The sequence below is a fragment of the Neopelma chrysocephalum genome, unplaced genomic scaffold (genome assembly GCF_003984885.1).
Source record: "Neopelma chrysocephalum unplaced genomic scaffold, ASM398488v2 Primary Assembly neopelma1_83, whole genome shotgun sequence".
NCBI classification, from domain to species: Eukaryota; Metazoa; Chordata; class Aves; order Passeriformes; family Pipridae; genus Neopelma; species Neopelma chrysocephalum.
The window spans coordinates 725886-747884 of NW_020897745.1; the positions used below are offsets into that span (position 1 = coordinate 725886).

At 37.0% G+C, this 21999-nt stretch overlaps 1 protein-coding gene and 1 long non-coding RNA gene across 9 annotated transcripts in view; one reads left to right on the forward strand and one right to left on the reverse strand.

Moving 5' to 3' along the window:
• The window catches only part of CTNNA2 (catenin alpha 2), a 492427-nt gene that overhangs the window by 462968 nt on the left and 7460 nt on the right, over window positions 1–21999 (forward strand). Inside the window, exon 17 of one of the 7 annotated variants that reach the window (XM_027691282.1) lies at window positions 11464–11607. The exons of the other annotated variants lie outside the window; for them this stretch is intronic. Within the exon in view, the coding sequence (XP_027547083.1) occupies window positions 11464–11607 (144 nt within the window). The remainder of the gene's footprint in view (window positions 1–11463; window positions 11608–21999) is intronic. 7 annotated transcript variants of the gene reach the window in all.
• LOC113971409 lies at window positions 802–11491 on the reverse strand. 2 transcript variants are annotated; one of them, XR_003535541.1, is made up of 5 exons: window positions 11392–11491; window positions 8739–8861; window positions 7822–7863; window positions 2985–3139; window positions 802–2031 (listed from the first exon to the last, which is right to left on the reverse strand). It is a non-coding gene; the product is annotated as an uncharacterized LOC113971409 (long non-coding RNA). The 2 variants fall into 2 exon arrangements; XR_003535542.1 differs by lacking the exon at window positions 8739–8861.

The following is a 21999-nucleotide window of genomic DNA, read 5'->3' on the forward strand; positions in this document are numbered from 1 at the left end:
AGCATTTTTGATTGCAGTAATAAGCAAAGCAAAAATCCACTGATTCATAAGCAAGCTTTTAAAAAATGTTATCACCATTGTTCCAGGCCTTACAATAGCTTGTGTAGAGCAATTTGATTTTCCAATTACCCTTTGTTTATATTAACCTTGTAAAATCTTCATTCTTCCAAAAGTAAAGTAATTTTATAGCCTAGAAAGTCACTGCTAAGCTGTGAATATTATAATTATTTGGAGCTTTTGTATATTTGCTCATTATAAATCTTCTTTCCTTTGTTAGTACTGGTAATTTCCTTCCTCTGTGCAGAAGCCAGCTCTGTATGAAGTGCATATTGTTAAGATGGTGATGACTAATGGGATTCATTCACTCAGGTTCCAATGCACACTAGGTTTAGCAAAAAAATCTGGAAGGCCAGCAAAATATTTTAAATTTTGATGCATGTGCTGTTTTCAAATACTATTGGCAAGCACAATGATTATATGCTCTAGTACCCATGAAGTTATTTCAGTTATTTTCAATGAACACTGCAAACTTCTGACACACAATCTTTTTTAGAAATAAAGACAGGAATATGCAGCAGCAGTAATATTATAAACAATGAGTTTTCTGTATTTTTAAAGTATTTTTTTCTTTCCTTCTCCTTATGTTGGCTTCTGTGCCTCTGGGAGAATACTAGAACCAAGCAGTACAATTGCTGCTCTTCAGGATTTCCTTTTTTTTTTGTTCTTTCACCCTAGTATTAGCCCCATGACACATTTGTTATCCTCTAACTCAAATACAGACCACATGTATGTAAATGTGTAACATTTTCACTCTCCTGAGTGTGTTTTCAAAACAATGGTGATTTGTGAGACCCGAGATGCTTCCAAAAAATTGTTTTCAAATGTGGTTTTGAAAAAGCACCCTTTCATTGTTTAAGCCCAATCAAGTACGAAGATCATTAGGAGAACAAACTTGTGCCCTTCATTCCATCCATGAGATTCCCCAGTGACATCACTGGCCTTCCTCAAGCATATCAGAAGTCAGAGAAAATGTTCTCAACCACATAACACTTTTATTTTTTTTTTTTTTGCAAAGCACTATAGAAGGTCTTAAACATTTGCCAGGCTTTCTTGGATCAGACATTCTGAAGTCATACATACAATCCTAAAAAGGAGCTGCTTAAAGGTTCCTGTATCTGTCCTGCAATTGGTCTTCACTTCTTGACGTATGTACGTATGTAATTTTAATACCTTGATCTTCCCACAGCAACGAAAAGATCCTCTTCCATTCTCCTGATATTAACGGAATGATCTGTCCTTGTGTTGCTGACAGCTATGCTGCAGAGTTGATTGCTATGATCTTTTCTTACCTACTGCCATCTGGGTCCAGCTTTTCATACCCATCGAGTCGTCATATTCATCTCTCTACAACAATTACCCAAATCAGTGCTTCAACCAGCTTGGCTTTTGTGGTTGTGTGTGTTTCTTTTTTCGAGTCTCTTTATTCAGTGTATGTGAATGCTGAATAAGCCATTGTGAACCTCAAGCATCTATTCGTTCCTGGAACATCCCCATCCGTTGTGAAACTATAAGTGACCGAACCGCTTGACTTCATCATTCCCAGTCTGGCATTGTTGGCACCCGCTGCTTACCAGGCTTCATCACCATTGTGTTTCTGTTTGGTTGGGGTTTTGCAGTCAGTTGCAAAAACAAAACTAGCTTCAAATGCAGGAATGATTTGGTTCTGTTCCCAAGGCTCAGTGGTACCGATGTACGGAAAATTTGGAGGTTGCCCAGCTCGCTTCTTCTGCTGGTGCCCTGAACAGGAGGTGACACAGAGTTGAACTCCTGTGCATCCCTTTGTGAGAGCATTATCTTGTGATCTGATATAACACAGAGCAGTGCTTTCCTGATAGTGTTTTCTGAGGTGTTTATCTTCAAGGTGCTGGGTACTGTATGCTCCTTTGCTATCCAGAGGTCTGGTATCCAAGTGCACATCTACATCTGCTTGTCTACTTGCTGCTTCTGCTTCCATCTTCTTCTTCATTTTCTCTTGGATAGCCAATTACAAATAAACAGTATTTTATTTGTATCAAAATGAAATACCATTATTTGGCAACTTGCATACAGTACAATGTTAGAAGTACTATAGAAATCCAGAATTCCAGCTTCCCAACCTGTGACTATGGGATTAACTTTATGTTTTCACTATATTTAAGTGTTTTGATGTAAATATCAAGAACCAGGATGATTATTATAATATTGTGATTTACTACTGTGTTTTCAGAGAACCACAATATCATTCAGATCAATTCAAAAGATGACTTATGATTCAGAATTCTTATAGGGAGTAGAATCTCTGCTTGAATTCTTTCGTTATTAAGAATATTAATCAATATTTATAAATGAAATGAATGTATGCATATGTATGTTTGAATCTGTGTGTGGGTGTATGCATATTTATATAAAAAGGAAAGAGACATAAAACCAATTAAAACCTAAAAGACAGATGAAAGCCACCCCACAGTTCCTATAGCTTGGTTAGAGAAAAATATGTTGCAACAACTTTAAAAATATTGTCTACATTACACATAATGTGCTATATATATTTTGATGAAACTTCTATTTTTTTTCCCCTACAAGATTCAGTAGTTCAGTATGGTTTATCTCTGAAAATAAGCCTAAAGCTGATCTTGTTTGCTTTTTCCTCTATAGATTGATATGGTACTAGCATAGCATATGAAGGGGTCCTTTTTGGCATCAGTGACTTTGCTGCAAATAGGAAAACAGATCAAAAAGTAAGAAAATGTCACAGTCCTGAAGTGTAAATTATTTCAGTAAAGAAATACTGTTTTTTCCCTTTCCTTTCTCCCATTCCTTTTCCCCCCAAGCTCTTTTTTCTCCTTTGATCTTTCCCATCAAACTCCCTCCATGCAGATAGCAAAACTATTTTTACCAGATAAGTAAGACCTGGCAATTGGGAGTTAGGATACATCAGCTAATACCTCATTATATCAGTGGAGAAAGGCCAATTTGTCTGTTGACTTGGTCCTTTATGTTGCAAGATGAGACTCCTAATTTCTGATTCCAGTTGAGTTTTGGAAAGTAAAATAAGAAAAAACCTGTGTTCTACCTGTCCTTCAGTGAGGAGCCTTGTAAACTGGAAGAAGATTATAGGGAAGAAAGTAAGCAAAAATGGTGAGGAGGTTAGATAATAGCAAAAGAAAATTAATATAAAAAATTGCAAAAGATTTTGCAAATATTTCTGATCTGTGTAGATGATATCCTTGTTCCTAATAGAACCTCTTTGACCTTGGTCCATAAACAGATATATGTTCCTGTAGTTTTAAATTTGAATATTCAATTTGTGGTTCCCCTCTGAGAATAAACAACGTCCTTTAATGAAATTACAGAGCAAAAGCATTTCAAAATAATTTGCTTTGTCTCTTGCCTTAGTTTATTTAAAGTAATGCGTATTTGCTTCATAATCAGTTGCAGTGTTGTATTGGAATGAATCCTCTGAGGTGCTGAGCATACACTACTCTCAGTAAATCCCATTTACATATACTTAGCTCTTGCTGATAGCCTTTCCTGTTTGTGGGAGCTACTTTTGTTCAACAGAGTTGCTTTTAATGATGATGTTTCTCATTTGGATACAAATTCAGACTTCTGACTGTAGGGCTGCTTTATTTTTCTAGTGTTCCTTCCTGCCTCTTGTTAGCAAGAGCATTACAATATAACAAATATATATATATTCATTTCTTACTCTAGAATAAATATCCACTTGTTCTGTTTACTGCTGCTCAGAAGCTGATCAGCTCATTTACCTACTACCCGTTTAGGCTGTGAGCTTGCATTTTTTAAAATTCTTGTTTATATTAGTAGATTTGCCACAGATTTTCATGTAGGATTAGATTGAGCAGAATCTAAGAAAATCCCTTATCCAAGAGCAGCCCCTTATCGTGTTCAGGTTTGATTTGGAGCTCTACAGATCTAATCAGCTGTATTATCAGAAAATTTGCCCAGAAAGTCTGAAACTTCTGAGCCAGACAGATATGCAGTGTTGTATCATGTGCCTTTGAACACTGTCCAAAAATCTGGAATCAATAGCCAAAGCACTCTCCAAACATATACTTTAGCTGGGTCCAGTTCCCAATTGTTTTCCAAATCCCATTTATCTTAACATAATAGGTTCAACTGCAATACTCAGGGAAGGATTCTTATAATCTGTTGAAGATACAAGGCAGTTTAGTTAAAATTGTGAGTTTACTGAGGAGCTCCTGCTTGGGGAATTTCAGTGAGGGCTTTGGTGGGAAAAGGAAGGTAAAAGGGCTGGAGCCACCCCATTAATTTGGAGTAGGACATTACAAAAATTGCCATAGCACCTTGACTGGGAGAGTGGATACATAAAAATAGTAACAGATACAGGACATAGGGCAAAATAAGTGTATGTTTATTCTTGATCAGTGATAAGAGTAAGGTAACCAGAAATAGCTGGTCCTCATAAAAAATGAATGAACCTCGTTATTTATCACAGAGTAACAGGGAGCATCCAGCAGTTATTTCAGGTGAGCTGGCAGTGTCCTTATCAATTCTGCCTATGGATCTTACATGGAATAAAAGAAGATAAAGGTCCTACTTTTCTTTCATTTAAGGCTGAATCACTGTAAACTACCTCATGCTGTAAAAGCAAGTTGGTATGTGTGTGGGCAGTGAAGTATCAAGTTGCTACTTATTAGTTCTAGAAACTCAAAGAAAAATCAGGTAATTTGAGGTTCAACTGTTATTAAAAGTGAGTAAGGCTGTCTTTCATTGAATTTGGATTAAGAACATGTACCTAAACATTTACTTAAAAGCCACTGATGGGTTATTTCATTTTCCTGAAAAATAAAGCCTTCTGGAGTGTTTTCCTTTGCTTTAAAGTTGGCGGCCAAAGAGAACTTTTGCATGTAAAATGCTCGAGAATACGGACAAAGTGTTGTTTTGGAGCTTGGCAAATAGAGTGATTTAATTCCTCCTGAATCAGGCAAGAATTTAGCATTATGTAAAAGAAAGTTTCCTGAAGGGAGAGTTGGTAAATTGAGAAAACTGTCGGGGTCCTTTTTTCTTCAAGATTCTCAGGAGTACAAAAACATTATTGCTGTTACTTAGCTAGCAAGAAAATCAGTTTTACTATTAATTTAGAATAGAAATGGAACAACTGGCCCACATACCCTCCTCTCTAAACTGTAGGGACATGGATTTGACAGATGGACCAATAGGTGGATAAGGAATTGGCTGGATGGTCTCACTGAAAGAGTTGTGGTCAACAGCTCAATGTCCAGGTGGAGAAGAGTGATGAGTGGTGTCCCTCAGGGGTCAGTGTTGGGTCAGCAATATGGACCATGGGATTGAGTGCACCCTCAGCAAGTTTCAAGAGAGACCTTGATCTATTCTGTATATTCAAGTAGCTCATGTCACCTTCTTTGGAAGAAATTAAAGAAATGAAAAATACAGGGAGATGTTTCAGCTGGGCAGTTTGGGGTGGAGAGATATTTAAGGAACCTCTGCATAAGTGTTTGAATGTATGCAGACATATTGATACTCGAGAGGGTGAAATAAAGCCATAGTAAATGTACTTTGTTCCAAAATACGTGGCTGTATGAGGCACGTGATATTTACACAGGTTTTGATAAACCTTTATCTGGAAAAAATTTGAGCTTTTCTATTTGTGACTGATGCAGGAGTCTCCAGCTCCTGCTGGCACAGGACGCCCCTCAATACACTGTCCAAGAAAGGGACTACCCAATGATGTGGTAACATAAAAAATGTATCATCCTGACACTGAGTCAATTTATTACTCCTAGAGGATAAAGGCACCAGTGAATTATGCAGGTTAATCAAAATGAGTACTGATAAAATCCCTCATGGTCATATATTCATTATATATGATGTATTTTATGGAAGCACTGTCTTAGGGCTTTCTGAAAGTTTAAACAGTGAAGAATTCCTAATTATCCTATGAAACATCTCAAAGATGAATAGGAAAAAAAACCCCATAAATAGATGTATCTCTAGTGGCTCTAAAGCCATTTGCAATACCTCTCCCAAATATTTGACAATAATAAAGATTTAATTCATTATATGTAACTTATCTATTGCTTCCCATTAAAGGTAGTGTGGACCAGGAGCCCAGAGAGTTTATAAAAATTGGCATCATTGGAGGGATTCAAGCCCCAAGTAAACAGTGCTGAGCAGATCCAATGTTGGTAATCAACTCATTTCAAGTCAAAAGTTGTACAAGAATTTGTAGAAGCCTTTGGAAAGGTTAGTTTATTTTTATTAGTATATAGTTGGTTCCTCAAACAGCTTAGTGAAGGCAGAGTTTACTCCATGTAAGGAAAAGTAGCTGAATGAAGCTTAAGACAGAACTGAAAAATTCCATAAGAAAATATTTTTTGTGCAATAATCTCAGTTCTTTTTGAGCTCCAATTTCTTGATGTAAGGCTACTTTCAGGTCTAAGAAAATATCTCCTAAATAAAAGCTTATGTAAACACACATACACATAAATATGAAACAATATATCCTGCTTAAATGGAGAGATGTTATCTATAATTTAATTTGCAAAACAAAATCACACTGCACTTGTCTTCATTAGAATATATTCCTGGAGACAAGAAGCACCGTCTATATGTCTACATTCAGTAAGTTCAAATTTAGACAGGTCAGATTTTCTGCTTATTAAGAAGCATTTTGGCTAGAGGGAACATGCTCTTGTGCTTTATCAGGTGACAAATATTCATGAATTTCTGAAGATTACATTTATTGAAATTTCTCATTAGAAGAGTTTTCTGCAAAGGAAAGCATTTCTGATACCAAATAATCCACTTAATTCCATAAGAACAAAGCAAAGTGTTACAGATTGAAGACTAAAGCTTGAAACAAATATGATCATAGCAAAAGATTAGAGAATTGAAGGAAATACTATTGTATGTGCTTCATTACATACTGCATTTGCTTTAAAAATAGTAACCACTCAAAAAATTCAAAGCTCCTCTGCTACAGTAGTTATGGCTTCAGTTCAGCTTGTTTTCCTATTCCAGGCCATTCCCAAGAAAATGGGAATATTATGGCTTTCTGATACACAAATTGCACCAACCCTGCAATAATTAGCAAAGACCATTCTAATATACCCTAAGATATGGTCCTAAAAGATTATTCCTGTGAAAATTACTATAAAGAAAGAGAGGAATATAGTGCTTTCTCACATTTCCTTCTTTTCTTGTATTACTGCCTTTAAAAGAGATGGTTTGGAACCAAGTGTCACCATTTTGTATTAAATAAGAATTCCATTCCCCTGGGGCACTCTCAGTTGGCCTCCCTAATGCAAATCAGAGATTTGCTAGTAGGTACATCCTGAGGCTTTAAATAAAAGTTAGGGTTTTTTTTTTCTTTCTCATGGAATTATGGAGAACTGAATTTACATAATGACAGATTTAGCACACAATAGGAGATTTTGGATTTTGTTTCTTATACAAAGTACATCTTGTAACTCTTGCCATTTTTTAATTCCCTGAGTTGGATAGTGGTGAGACTAAATCTCACTTCTAGAAGTACTGTCAGGTGGTGCTTTTGCAGATATTAAAAGAATAACAACTTCAGTTCAAACTCATCAGTTCCTCTAACTTTAATTATTGTTCTTGACAACCTGAGTTCCAGATGAGTAACACACACATAGAAACACTCACAGACAAGAAGACTTACCCTGAAGGGAAAACATCAACAGGTTTTCTCAGCCTGAGCAAAATCAGCTGCAAATACTGAACAGAACAACTTACAACAAAGTATTTAATAAAACTCACAATAGGGATGTGTTTCCATTAAATGCAGGAGGTCATAATAGCCTTTGGGAAGAGAACAAACAGGGAGGAAGGTTAAAAGTTACCTTTTATCGTTAACCTATGAAATATTTTCTTCCACAGCTGGGAAATATTTTTATTGCAATTATTATTTATGTACCTCATAGAAGCAAAGGAAGAATATTTCTGTTTTCACATCATTAATCTTACATAACTGATAAGCTGCTGCATCAACAAAAAGTAAAATGTCAAAGTAAAAAACTAACCAGTGTCAGAAAAATCAGTTCTAACCTCTTACTGTTAGATATTCTCAAATGCTCTCTTTTAACATGAGTTCTTTCAGATTCTGACTAGTACATCATCAAAATACCTTGTGAACTAAGTTACCAGGTAGGTAATAGTATCTCTAGAAACTGAGGTGAAGCCTACAAGCAATGTGTCCTAAATCTCATCAAAGGCCAAATTAGAACTCTGTAAAACTGGATTAGAGCATCAATATCTGAGCCAGAAGACTGCAGAAGCATTTTCATCCTTTTTTTCACCTGCAACTAAAATCAGCATTTCCATTGTCAAAAACTTAGAGAAGTTACAGCTTTACTCAGTGTCAGGTAGGATGTTACATATTTCACCATTCCTTAACTATGACAGATAATGTGCAAGAAGGATTTTTCCACTTATCAATCAGGTTGATCCACTACAGAAACTGGACATATTTGGGTCAGAGGTGTGTCTGTGTTAAACTCTCAGACTTTAATGATCTGTGTCACCTTGGCATTTTCACGTGGCCTTTTCAAGCTCTTGTTTCAATTTCTTAAAATATATCCATTTTTCCCTTCTGAATAGTACCAGTCTGTATAATGCTCCTCAGCTTTTCACAATCTTGCTGTTACTCAAGCTTTATAGAGAGGAGCCACTGGTACCTGTGTGGTGCCTGCCCTTTCCCATCATTTGTTCATCTCTTTAAGCAAGAAAGAAAGCACAAAGAGGATTTTTTTCCACCAGATCTTTGAACATGGACCCTTTTTTAAGTTGATTTCTGATACCTGGGTGCAAATTATTAAATCAATTACTCAACCTGCATTCACAGTGTTCTTATGCTGTTATTCTTAACTTACATCCCTTAAGAAAACATTTGATAATAAAGTCTTCATTTACTGGCTCTTTGCATTTCCATGCATTCATTTAATTAATCTTAGTTGAATTCTTTGGAACATTTGGAAGATTTCTGTCCTTCCTTGAATGTATAAACATTTTTAAAATGTTTTCATGAGATATATTCTTTCCCTGCTTTTATTCAATAATGTGTTTTAGTAGGTGAGTAATGTGTTCTAGTGTATGTTCACAACTCAGTCTTAACTTTGCTCTTCAGTCTTAACTTTGCTCTTCCCTTAATTTTCTCTTTATAAACCACAGATGTCATACTAAGGAGGTCAAAGCAAGATTTCAGATCTGGGGTATTATCTGCTATCTAATCTGTTGAACTGTTTATATCACATTATCATGATGGAATCTTCCATATTTCTCCATATTCCTTGTCTTGTATTGTTGCTGGAGAATATCCTTGTTCATACTCAGTCTTCTGGGATTTAATTGTGCTACTTCCATATGTTTCTATTCCAATAAAAGACAATTTAACTCTTGCTCACTCTTAAGTCTCTCTGTAGGAGATCCTAGAACCACTATTACAGGTGTAATATTTCTCATATTTAAAGATATATCCTCTGAACATTCTTCTCTTTATCAGAATCAGCAACGTTGCTTAGCCTTCATAAGGTCTGGTGGTCACAGGAGTTCAAATATATTCCTACTTCATTTGGCAAAAACAACTGTGGTGCAGTAGTCAAGGCATAGGTTACCTAAGTTATGAATTAACTGAATGCTGCTTGGTACTTTTTACCATAAAAGCCTTTAAAAATTATGATTTTTCTTTTGTTTCAGCAGGCCATTAGACATAAATATTAATAAGGACTCGATGCAATACAGGGTACCAGAGGTGGCTTTCCTCCTCTCTATCTTCAGACATGCAAATAGCTTGTAGTCAAGAAGATGCACAGAGAAATCAGACAGATGTGTGTTTAATTCAATTGTGAACAGCACTATCATCACTCAGCATTACTCAGCTGCAGCCTAGTTTTGCATTGTGTTCCTGGAGTTCCATATCATCTCTAAGTCACAGTAACTCTTCATTTTGCCAGCTGGGCACCCATTTTTTAAGTTTTTAAACCCACAAATATACTGGTTTAAAGTAGCATCTGCAGACACTGCAGGATTAACATTATGATAAAAGTTTTGAAGGGTAAGAAGAAAAATACTTGACTTATGTTGTTAGGTGAAGGGATTGGTACTAGACATGTCACACACTTTCTCTTTTCAGTAGAAGCGAAGGAGAGAAAAACAAAGATCACACAGAGCAGAGAATGCACATTATTCATTATTAAGACAGAAAAACTAATCATGATCAGATTACAATTCACATGATCCTTGTAGCATCAAAAAGCCTAAGGGAAAACATCAATATTAGCTCAGTGTGCTTATAATCCATAGTCTTAAAAGAGATTTAAGGAGCATTCATTTTTCCTCTTCCAAAAGGCAGGATCTTATGTTAGCACTCTGTACTGGCACTGAACAGTCCCTCATTCTCTGAGCAGTTTTATTAAATGGAGTTAAGTTTAGCAGCATATAATATTTTTTTTCACTTTTAGTATACAGCCAGGTTATCAGGAAAATCCCAGTGAATAATTTAAGCAATTATGTTTACTCTTGAAGCTGCTTTTCGAGAATTTGTATGATAAAAATTCCATTTACAATAAATTAGAATGACTATCCCATTTTAAGCCCTCCCATTTCAGTCCTCGGGATGTTGTTTGAAAAAAAATGTGCCTCAGCCTGTAAGGTTGTCACTGTCTAAAAATGCACATATTTAAAAACATCACCTCTTTGCAATTTTGTTGATATTTTCTGGAACTTCGAAAGTGTGCTCTGTAAATAAATGTATGCCCAGAATTTTTATACTTCCCTCACTTGTTCTCTCAGCACAGTTTGTCGGTTCTCATTTGCAATGCAGGAAAACCATAATTCTTTGCTGACCACCTTCATATATTGATGTATAGAGGGTTTACAGAAGGCCAGCCCTCTGGTTTACTCTGCTCAAGGGTCATTCCAGAGGTGTGGATTGGATGTTTATTCAGCATGGGGGGACACAAGCATAATTCCAGTTGTAGTCACTGAAATTTTACCTGCTTGCACTGATGTGTATGTTTTTGTGCAGTTTGGCTGTACAAAACCACACATAGAACAGTGTCATTTGGAAGTCTAGGAACCAAATTCATGCCTGATTTGATGTCAATTAGCATTTAATGGGGACAGAGCTTTTCGTCCTCTCTTTTTCATCAAAAGATGCCAAAAATTACCCACTTTCTGAATCAGCAAACCCTGTAGGGCTTTGCAGGCTTAACCTGTGCTATGGGAACAAGTGAGAGGAACCAGCAGCCAGCGGGGTCACTCATCGTGGAGGAGTCCCTGTCTCCTTGGCCAAGCAAAGCTCCTTCAGCACACGTTTCCCTCTCTCCTCACCTCTACGCTACGGCACAATATTTCTCTTGCTCTCTCTCTCACTATCTCTTTTCTGTATCTCTCGGAAATCAGACTGGAGTTCAGAGCACTTTCACTACCTTTTATGAGGTAGAGTGTGATGTCATAGATGGGGGCAGGGCTAGTCAACTTTCCACCCACCCACCCACCTGTGCTGAGGGAGCTACGCTTGAGACTGGAAGCGGTGACTCCTCAACGGTGAGTAACCTCCTGTCTCATCTATGTCTTTATAGATCTGGGGGTGGAGGGAAGAGACATGGCAACGGGGGATTTTTTTTGGTAGCTTCTTTTTTTTCCTTTTTTTTTAATTAGCCGTAGGACTCACAGAATTAATTGCATGTGTTGTCTTAGTCACCTGAGAAAAAGCATTTCCTTCCTGTCCTGGAGTCCCAGAGTTTACGTCATCTGCAAAGCAATGGTCACGTTTCTCTGCAGAGACAGTCCATTTGCTGATGGTTAAACTGATCCTTCCATGTTTAACTTGCCTTGCTAAAAGGCAGGCCCTGGTCCCCTTGAACTCAATTGCTAAACTTCCATTAACTTAATTACAGTATTTAATTACAGTGCTGGGCCATACTTTTTCTTAAGTTCTTTATGATGAAAGACAGGTGGTGTTATTTATATATTTAACATTACTAACTGTGGATAATAGCTGTTTATATGGGACAGGATTTTTTTTCCTGTATTCTCTGTTACTGTTTTTGTTTTCTTTGCCCAGAATATTTAATGAAGCTGTGTATTGACAATAGGCCAATTATTTTATAGATGAAATAAAATTCAAAGGTAAATTGCGATAGACTTAAAATTAAGCGGGAAACACCAGGAGATGTAACTGAGATTAACTTTTGAAATTATAAATCAAAGCATTTCATTATTTTTTTCTGTGATAAGAACTTGAGATGGGCAGGGATACTGCTAACTGAATTTCTTGGTGTTTTTCTTTTGTCACTACCTAAACGTTACTATTTTCCTTTAAAGCATTGTCTTGTTACCTATGTCCCTTGGCCCCAAGTATTACTGCTTCACTGTTTTAATATCCCTCAGCATTTTAAAAAAGACAAGACGGACTACGAAGATTTTCCTTTCTTGTTCTGCCTCTTGGGTATCTATTAAAGCTGTCAAGATGTCAGAGCTCTCATATTAAAGGGCAGAAGAAGGATCATATGAAGATTTTGGCCCCTGGGGATTCTGCAAATCTTGCTGTTCTTGTTCATTTAAAGCTCTTTACCAGCTTTGTGTGGGGTCTTGTCATATCTCAGTGAGAGGCACTAAAAGGCAGCAGCACATTCTCCATAAATCAAAGACGAGGAGAGTGCAATCACAGCCTTTTCTGCAGAGGTGGTCCATCGTTTGATTGATGAAGTACTTCTGTTTCCAGGTGACTAGGTGGCTTTGAGCAATTGGTTAAGGATGCAGACCATTCCATCTTCTGGTCAGTGGCACATATTGGGGATTGGTCTGTGGTGATGGATAGATATTCCTCCCTGATGACTCAGGGATGCTCTTTGTATCAATGCATAGGAGATCTGAGTGAAATTCTGGGAGGATAAGAGTCTTGTTTACAAAGCCAGCTACCAAAACTTTCACTAATGATTGTTTCCCTTCCTGTCAGAGAGAAAAATAAGGACAAAGAATATAAAAATGTCTCCCTGACAGGTGGTAACTTTTCTGGCTTTGAATAATGTGCACAAGGAGTTTTACTACTGTTTATTCCTGTAGTGAAATCTCCAAATCTTCCTTTGCGAAGCCACGAGCTTGTTAAGCAAATTTAGCTTCCCCAGCAAACTTCAATCTTTTCAGTAGAAAAGGAAAAGCAGGTTAGTCAGTCTCTAATGTTTCACTGGGAAAACTTTATGGGAATTGCTGCTCTTAAAGATGATTTGAAGTTTGTTCTTTTCGGAAGCAAGTGCTTGGAGATAAAATTTAATTTAGAGCTTAAGCACATCCTTTGCTGATGAGTTTTGTCAAATTGTCTCAGCACCTAATTACTCTTGCATAATGCAGGAGACTTTAATTTTTGCACGAAATTGATAAAAGATAAGGACCAACTGCACGATATCTCTAATCTGACTTCAATGATACAAAACCATTTTGGTGGCATAGAGAGGGAAACTCTTTTTAAAAGTGGTATTAGGATTGGGAAGATGAAATCAGAATTGATGTTGTTCAATAATTAAGGTGAACTAGACATAGTGATCAAAACTTAGAGGATATTGTGGAACAGAGATGTCTGTGAATTACTTTAAATCCAGAGATATTTGCACTCTAAATTTGTCTGTTAAGATGAGCAAATTAGAGCTGTATAGCAGGGATTTTGTAGAGGGAATGATATTCAAAAATTACATAAACTGTTGCAATAATTAACCTGGAATCTATCTGTACCAATTCTAATAACAAACTTTTGTTCATGCAACCCCAGGATGTGAGTTTGCCTGAGTAACTTAACACTGGGAGGATAAATAGCCTAATTTTGCATTTACTGAGCTAATTCCCCTGTTTAATTATTTTTCTGGCAGCTATGATTGAAAAAAATATTAAAATGTCTGAAGTGCACAGATTCCTACATTTTACAGCTTATGCTTAAATATGTATTTAGTCAATTATGATTTTTTTAATATTATTTCCATGTACATAAATTAAAATACTATAAGACCTATATTTTAGCTGATTTTATTTAGTGTTTAATATGAAAACTTTTAGAGCAAATATCTGAGCAACTTTTTCCAACATATGCTAATTTAAATGAATTAAATCTTCATAAATAAGTTATTAGCAAAATGAAAATTACTTTCCGATATGGTATTCTTAAAAAAATTGTTTTGTATTTGCAAACACATTGTGTATAACTGTCTTGAAACAAAACCAGTAACTAACATATTTATACCTATATATTTAAGGAAGTCAGTGCTTAAATTACAGATTTGTTCCTCGGTCGTACTGGCAAAGGGGGAACAATAGTTTAATGATGTAAGATCATCTATAGGGATCAAACATTTTTTCAGTATGATTAAGGTGTCTATGTAAAATTCCCAAATTTTCTTTATTTCCCAGGCTGATTTCTCTTACAAGTTGAATTAAAACTTTGTGGGTTGGTTCTTACCTTCTTTTTCTATATGAGAAGTGAGGGAGAGCTGTGAAATGCTCCATCTGTTTCCAAACCGTGTCAGCTGGCAGAGAGATGCTTATCACCCTGCCCTCTCTTACTGCAATTTTAGGCTGGTTTAACACCATTGACTCAAAGTGAATTACTGTGGATTTCATCTTGTTTCAGCAAAAGAAGTCACAATGATAGTGCCCAGCATTCTAGAGGACTCTTCATGTTGATTTAAATTGCAATCCTTTTAAACTTTGACCTCAACTCATTTGAATTGTCAACAAAAATGCTCAATCACACTCGAAACGTGTACAGTGGATGGAGGAAAGCAGGACTGCCTTCACACCCTGTTCTGATCCTGGTACAGTTGCACCTCAAAGACCTGAAATGTGATTCTGTTCAGTCGCAATCCTTTGGATTTTTATCAGTCCCACCACAGTGTTTCAAAGCAAACACATGGTGTACCCTCGTAGAACTGAAAACAGAAGGAAATATTGTCATTATTTCCTCTCTGCAAACAATACTGAGCTCAAGGCAGAAGAAATTATAGAATAATGATGAGTTTCAATCATTACATCCTCCCTTAAGACACCTAATTTTCAATACCAGCATTTCTTTGTCTTCTATTCTATATTCCAGTTTCTACTCTGGATGGCCAATTAAAAGTAAAAATTAAAACAAAAACAACCAACCAACCCCAACAAACAAACAAAACCAACCAAAGAAACAAGCAAAAAGCCCACAAACAAATCAGGAAAAAGACTTTACCCTAGTTAAATATGGTTTGAAAAAGATGGAAAAAGAAAACTTGCAGTAACAGTGGGAGGCTACCACACTCAAGCTGTGCAAAAGATGAGAGTAGATCTATGGTGTAATAAAAACTAATTATTTTATTATTCAGAAAGTTTTTAATTGAATTATGAAGAAGTTTTTGCTATATCATCTCCGTTGTTATGGGAGAGTGATTCATCTGGTGAAGTGTAAACATCTGCATCTGAGAAGTTCACTCCAGATTTCCTTCATGTGAAACTCAAGGGCCATTTCTGGGCAGCAGATATTCTTGTTTCAGGTAGACACTGACAACTGGTCAGGATAGTAATATCTTCAAAAAAAATACAGAGACATGGGTAGGTGAATTAAACCATGTGTTCAGGCAGGAAGAGTCAGAGAGTTTAGCTTTGGGGTTCTTTTGAGGGCATTTATTGATAGATAAGTGATGTCAGCTTTCTGTGAACTGCTAGAGAAAGGAAACTAATTTTTTCTGGACAGAAATATTTAAATTGTTTTCTAAGGAGCATTTATCTAAATAAAGTAACTGTCTTGGGGCTCCAATCTTATTAGTTTCTTTATGTTGGAGAGATTGATATGTTTTGTAGTGTGTGTTTTTCCCCTATTTGACCATTTGAGGACCAAAAGAGAAAATGAGGACAAACAACCTAAAAAATATTCATTAGATTTGTTTGAATTCTTGGACTACTGGATCAAATCCAAGGACAGTTTTTTTGCAGATGTTGAGCATCTCTTCCCAGATTCACTGTACTGTCTAGGATTCTAATGCAAGGTAGGATCTATAAAAATAATTTAAAAGGTGAGATGCTATGACCCATCTCAATAGAAAATGAACCTGTGAAAAACCTCAAGTACTCCATGGTTCCTGGTCTTTTTCTCCAAGCATGAAAGGAGTGTGGAATCTTTTGGTCCAGCACCTGGAATTAGGTAGGATGAGTGCAGGGTGAGACTTCATTTATAGAAGTGGAAACTCTGAAAACCTTGCCTAGGTCACCGAACGCATCAAATCAATGGCTTTTGTGAACAGCCCTATTTTTCCTGCCTTCATTCCTAGAGAAATTGTTCAACTGGAGCCATCTGAAAAAATTCTTCTGGGGATCCAGTGACACCTGCCATGAACAGTTCTTGGATCATGACTAATATTTAGTTTGAATTCAGTTTGAATTTTTGCAATGACAACTAAGTGCAGTCAAGTCTACAGATAATCATGACTAATGTACAATATTTAAGTAAGAACTTTATATGAAAAGAGCCCCTGAAAATGCTTTTTCGTTTCAACATTCTTCTAAATGACAGCCAAATTTATACCTTCATCTGCTTTACATAAATTCTGGATTAGAGGGAAGATTTGGAGATGTGGTTGAATTAATTTGGTTTTGTGTGGGGATGATTGTCCTGAGGTGAAAAGCACAGAAACCATTTGTATTATTTGAAACACTGAGGCTACAAGTACTTCTGTGTTTGTTGCTCAAGGAAAATGCTATCTAAAGTAATGAACTGCAAAAGAGTCCAGGTAAATTAGGAATCTCTAACACAAGTATTTTCTGAAGAGAGTACTACAGGACTTAACCAACTTGAGTGAGTTATTAAAAATTTGTCAATAATTGGTGATATTTTTTCTTTCCTTTCTACAGTTACTCAGTTTTTTCTCTTTGGATAAGACACATGCTCTTGTGGTGAAAATGAGATCCCAAACATCATCTACACAGCTCTCTTAGATACCTTTGCATGTATTTAGAAAAGAAGGCTAAGGGGAGATGTTGTTTACATCTATCAAAGAGGAGGATCTCGAAGAATCAGATCCAGACTTGACAGAGGTGCATAGTCACAGGGACAGGAAAAGGGACAACAGACAAGTTTTAACATGGGAAATACCAATTAGATATAAGATAAAAGAGTTTTAGCTCGAGGTTAGTGAAATTCAAGTTCAGGGTTGAGGTCTGTAATCCAGAGATGTGGGAAAAACATATCCTTGGACATGCTTTGAATTTGAACAAAATCTGGAACAACCTCATCTAATTCAAGTCTTGAACAGGGCATTGAACTAGATGACCTCAAAAGGTTCTTTACATTGTAGTGGTTTGAACCAGGTTTTCCCCCTGAAACTAAGAAAGTGGTAACCACCAGGGGGTGGTGACCCTTGGGGCTTGACCAATCAGTGCTCCTGCAAAATATAAACATATCTCTGGAGACCGAAAAAGAAGCAGTGGTACTTCGTGAGAAGAAGAGGTGGCCATGTTGTAGAGGCCACGAGGAGAAGGGGCTCCGGCCCCTTGGGGGCCTCTGCCCCCCCCAGCCCCCGGTTGGGGGGCTGCAGGGACTCAGAACTGAACTAAGTGCCTGTGTCTGAGATGCCGAAGGAGTTTTCTCCACTGCGAGTGGGTGACGGAGCAGCAGGGACAGCAGCGTCCGAAGAACAGTGGCAAAGAGCCAACTGATAAAGACCAAAGGAACAACATAAGCCAGTATGCAACCAGGGCAGACAGAGAGCTGTCTAAAGAGAAGGAAAAGAGAAGAGCCAGCAGCAGAAAAGCAGGACAAGAGAACCGAGCCAGCAGCAGGAAGAGAGTTTCGGAGGGTAAGAACTGGACAAACCAAACCCCCCAAACTCGCTAGAGACCCCTCTGAGAAAGAGGAGGGGGTGGTGGACTGAGTGGAGTCCTAAAGTGCAGTATGCACTACAGAGAGGAGCTAAGAAGCTCCGGCCTCCTGAGAGCTCAGCCAGGATGGCCAAAGGAATGTGTGTGGAGGGGGTGACCTTGGGCTTTCCCCCCTTTGCTGCAGCTTCAGAGAAGCTGGCAGCCATCTTTGAAGCAGAGCACAGAAGCTCTGTGAAGGGGCTTGATTTCCCCTGAAGATACCAGACTGTCACGAAGACCCCCGTGTTTCGTGATATGACCGTGGTGGAACGACCTTGTCTGGGGTTACGTAGTCCACGGAAAGACCCTTCGTTTGGCGTCGAGGGGCCGAGAGGGGCTTGGAGACCCCCCTCGTGTGTATTGGCAAGGATCCAGCTGCAACTGCTGCCTGAAAGAGAAGAAGAAAGCCTACTGCCTAGAGAGAGACCTGTTGCTCAGAGACTGGAAGGGGTCTTTTCTTCTTCTTCTCTCCTGGACTTTTATTTGGAGGGAGAAGAGATTTGGCCCATTGTAAATATTACTGTCATGGTAGAGATAGATATAGAGTTAAGATTGTATGCAGTGTATTATAGTATTTATTTATGTGTATAGTCTTTGTAATATATTCCTTCCCCCATATTGAGTCTCGTGTTTTTGTCTGGAAAACCCATCTCACATGGGGTTGAGATGTGGGAGGGGGGCTAGGAATAGGAATTGGATTTTGGGCCTTGCTAAAACCATGACATACATCCTAAATGAAAATTTACATTATAAAGCATGAGTAATAAAAATGAGCCTTTGGAATTCAGAGCAAGATTTTACTCATTCCAATTTGTTCTCAATTTGCTGTCATCTTTGCTTGTTCTTTCCTCGAGATGCAACAGCCTTTACAAATGTTTCTGTTTTATTCTGGTTTCATTTGCTTGCAGTAATTCCATTAAATCTTACCCGGTTTGATGGTTTTTAGTGGCATTTAATGTTAGCTAAAGTTAAAAATGTAATGTACAAATGCATTTACAGATTGTATATTCCATAATTGACCAGGGAAAAAATTCGTTTTAGTAAGGATGAATGTTATTTATTTAACCATTAATTGAGTGGGTCAAACAAGTAGAACAGTTTATTGTGAATAATTTATTTGGTATAAAATGATAGAATTTCCATTACAAATTATTTGCTGTATAAGATTAAGCTAACTCTGTCAGTGCTGGGACTTTTATGAAAAGCTGAAATAGGGCTCTCCCTTGAAGACTATTGTGGAGATTAGATTTTGGTTTTTTTATTTCATTTTATACTGTTTTAAAGTCCTGGATAGTGCTCAGGGAATCAAACAGAGAAAGGAATGTTTTTACTGATTGAGTTGAGCAATACTGGAAGGACCCTCAAGGAAGTGAAAGCCTTTTAGCACCTCAGAAGGGATCAGTATCTTGAATAATCAAACCCTTTATCTGCTTCTACAAGATGTAAAATATACATGGACAACAGTGGGCAAACATTAGGAAGCAAGGAACAGTTGTCCTGGGACTGTCTTCCATTCTACAGGAGGATTTTCTTTATTCATTCTGATCTGTTTGATGCATTGTTTCCAAGCCCTTTCCTGAGAAAAGCCTGTAGAGCAGCCATCCTCAAAATGTGTCTCTGTGCTGACCTGGGCAAGCATCACTTTAGAGATAAGAAGGTACCTGAAGGAGCAGATTTGCCTTAAAAAAGTGGCAGATTGTTGCAGTTGAAGATGGGGAGATAAACCACATACAGGCACTTGTACAAATTTAAAAAGAATTTGGGCAAATAGCACAGTTCTCAACATTGCAATCTGAAATCCTGCATTATGCTGCTTTTCTTTGTGTTTTCTTTGTGACAAAATCAGGAGGAATAGCAGGAGATAACACATTCTTGTGTAAAGCATGTAGTGTTTCTGTGCTTTATTGATTTTTTTGTATCCAAAGTCTCCTACATTTTATCACTGAGTACAATTTCCAGCCAACTAGACATGATTTGGACGCTTTTCAGGTAAGACTGTAAGAAAGACATGTTTTTTTTCTTGTTATTATACCTGTTCTCTAGATAAGGAACAAAAGATTTGCTTCTAAAACTCTGTTTGAAAGAGGACTAGATTATTTTGGGCTTTTAAAATTTATTTCTGTTCTCAAATTACAACCAAATCAGAACTCAAGTCAGGAGGAGGGAGATCAGTAGCACAGGCTAGCTAGATATCCTATATTTCCTTTTTCTTTAGATTTAACTGCAATTGAATATGAAAATGGAACTTTGTAGTGAGATGCTTTTGACAGAGTCCTGTCTGTGCTTTTCTTTCTGTGCTCTCAGGGTGAGGCAATGTTGTATCTTGTGTAGACTTCTGGCATGTGAATCCCTGTGTAAATTGTTGTAAATTGCTTTTTTATTGGGCCTGATAAGGAGCTTTGACAGACTTCCTACTCTAATTGTCTTCAGCAAGCCTCCTGGCAATATCAAAAAATTTTAGTTCTAGTTTGGGTTTTCCTCTCTGTCAAATGGAGTTTGGACTTTTTCTTTGTCGTAGACATTTATCTTCTTGAATATGAGGTGGGAGCTTCTCTTTAAAATGGTCATACCAAATTCTGTTTCCTGTTAACATCCAAGAATTCAGATCAAACCATTCCATGGGGCAGAATGGTTTGAAAGTTGTAAATGTGGTTGTACTAATTTTGCTTCAATTTTTTATTGGAACTCTGATGGCCCTTAAGCAACCATATTTTCTGTCTGTGATGTTCCATAGTGGGCAACATCCTCCAGACATCAGTTCTGTGCAGAATGAGGCAGATTTGGAAGAAAAAAACCTGGAGCCATCATGGCAGAAAACTCATTCCCATGTTTCTCAGTTGTAGGTTGAGGTAGAAAGTGAAATGTGTAATATAAACAACCATAGGAGTTCTGGCAAATCTGTGAAATCCTGTTCCCATCTACAGAACTCCTTTGACTTCATTGACTGAGGATTTCTTCCTTGTCCTGTAGAATTGTTGAAGATGTTTTGGCATTCAAACTGATATCAAATATCCTAATTTAGTAACTGGAAGCTTTGAGACAGTGCTGTATCATGAAAAATACTGATAAAGCAATTCAATTTTAAAAATTCAATGCTGCATATGATTACTTGTCCTTAGAGTGTTTCTGGGGTATGATATGAGTTGTACTGGTTTGGCATTTTTTTCCTCCTGTGAAATGGCAAATAATGAGCATAAAAAGAAAAATAACTGGTTCTGACAGATTTTTTATCATGAGTCAAAATACTTTTCCCCATGAAATTCTGAAAGGAATGCAACAAGATATTTATTTAATATTAAATACTGAGGACAAAAACTACATTATATTTGGTTACTACAAGAAAAATTGTACTTTTTTCATTTATAGCAATAATATTGGAGAAGTAATTTATTGATTGAAAAACATTTAATGAATAGAAAAATTAATATCTATCAAAAAATTGAAAATATGTTTTTCACCTTTGGGACCTGCCGGGCTGGACAGAAATCAGTAATAATTATAATTCACAAAAATTGTGTAGCATTAACTTTTAGGTGTTTCTAATTGTTTTTTTTTCCACCGTTTCAGCTGTTAAAATAGGAACTTCCATATTGAGTGTTCTTCTCAAAGCAAATGAATTGGGATATAATTTTTTATACTTTTATACTTTTTGTTTTAAAATAACCTGGAATAAGTAGAACAACTGTAGAAATACCTCTTTATTGTGTCTGTTTATGTTTTATTGGGAATGCCAGTATTGGGAGTATTTTCATATGCTTCTGTTTTTGCAAATTTGACATTAAGCAGTTGCTAATGTGTATTAAAATGACAATAGTCCATAGAAGACAGAAGATACCTGTAGTTCTTGCTATACATCCGTGCTTTCTGTTGTCCTAGGAGATGACAGCCCTTGTAAAATACAACCAAATGGGCTTGGGAATCCCTTGGGTTCCTTACCTGTAATTGAAAAAATGCAGATGATGATGGTTATTCAGTGGATTGGCCACCTATAAAACACAACTATGCCCAGAATGAATTAAATATTCATCACCTATAGAGGACTAAGTTAATTGCAGTCAAATGTGAAAA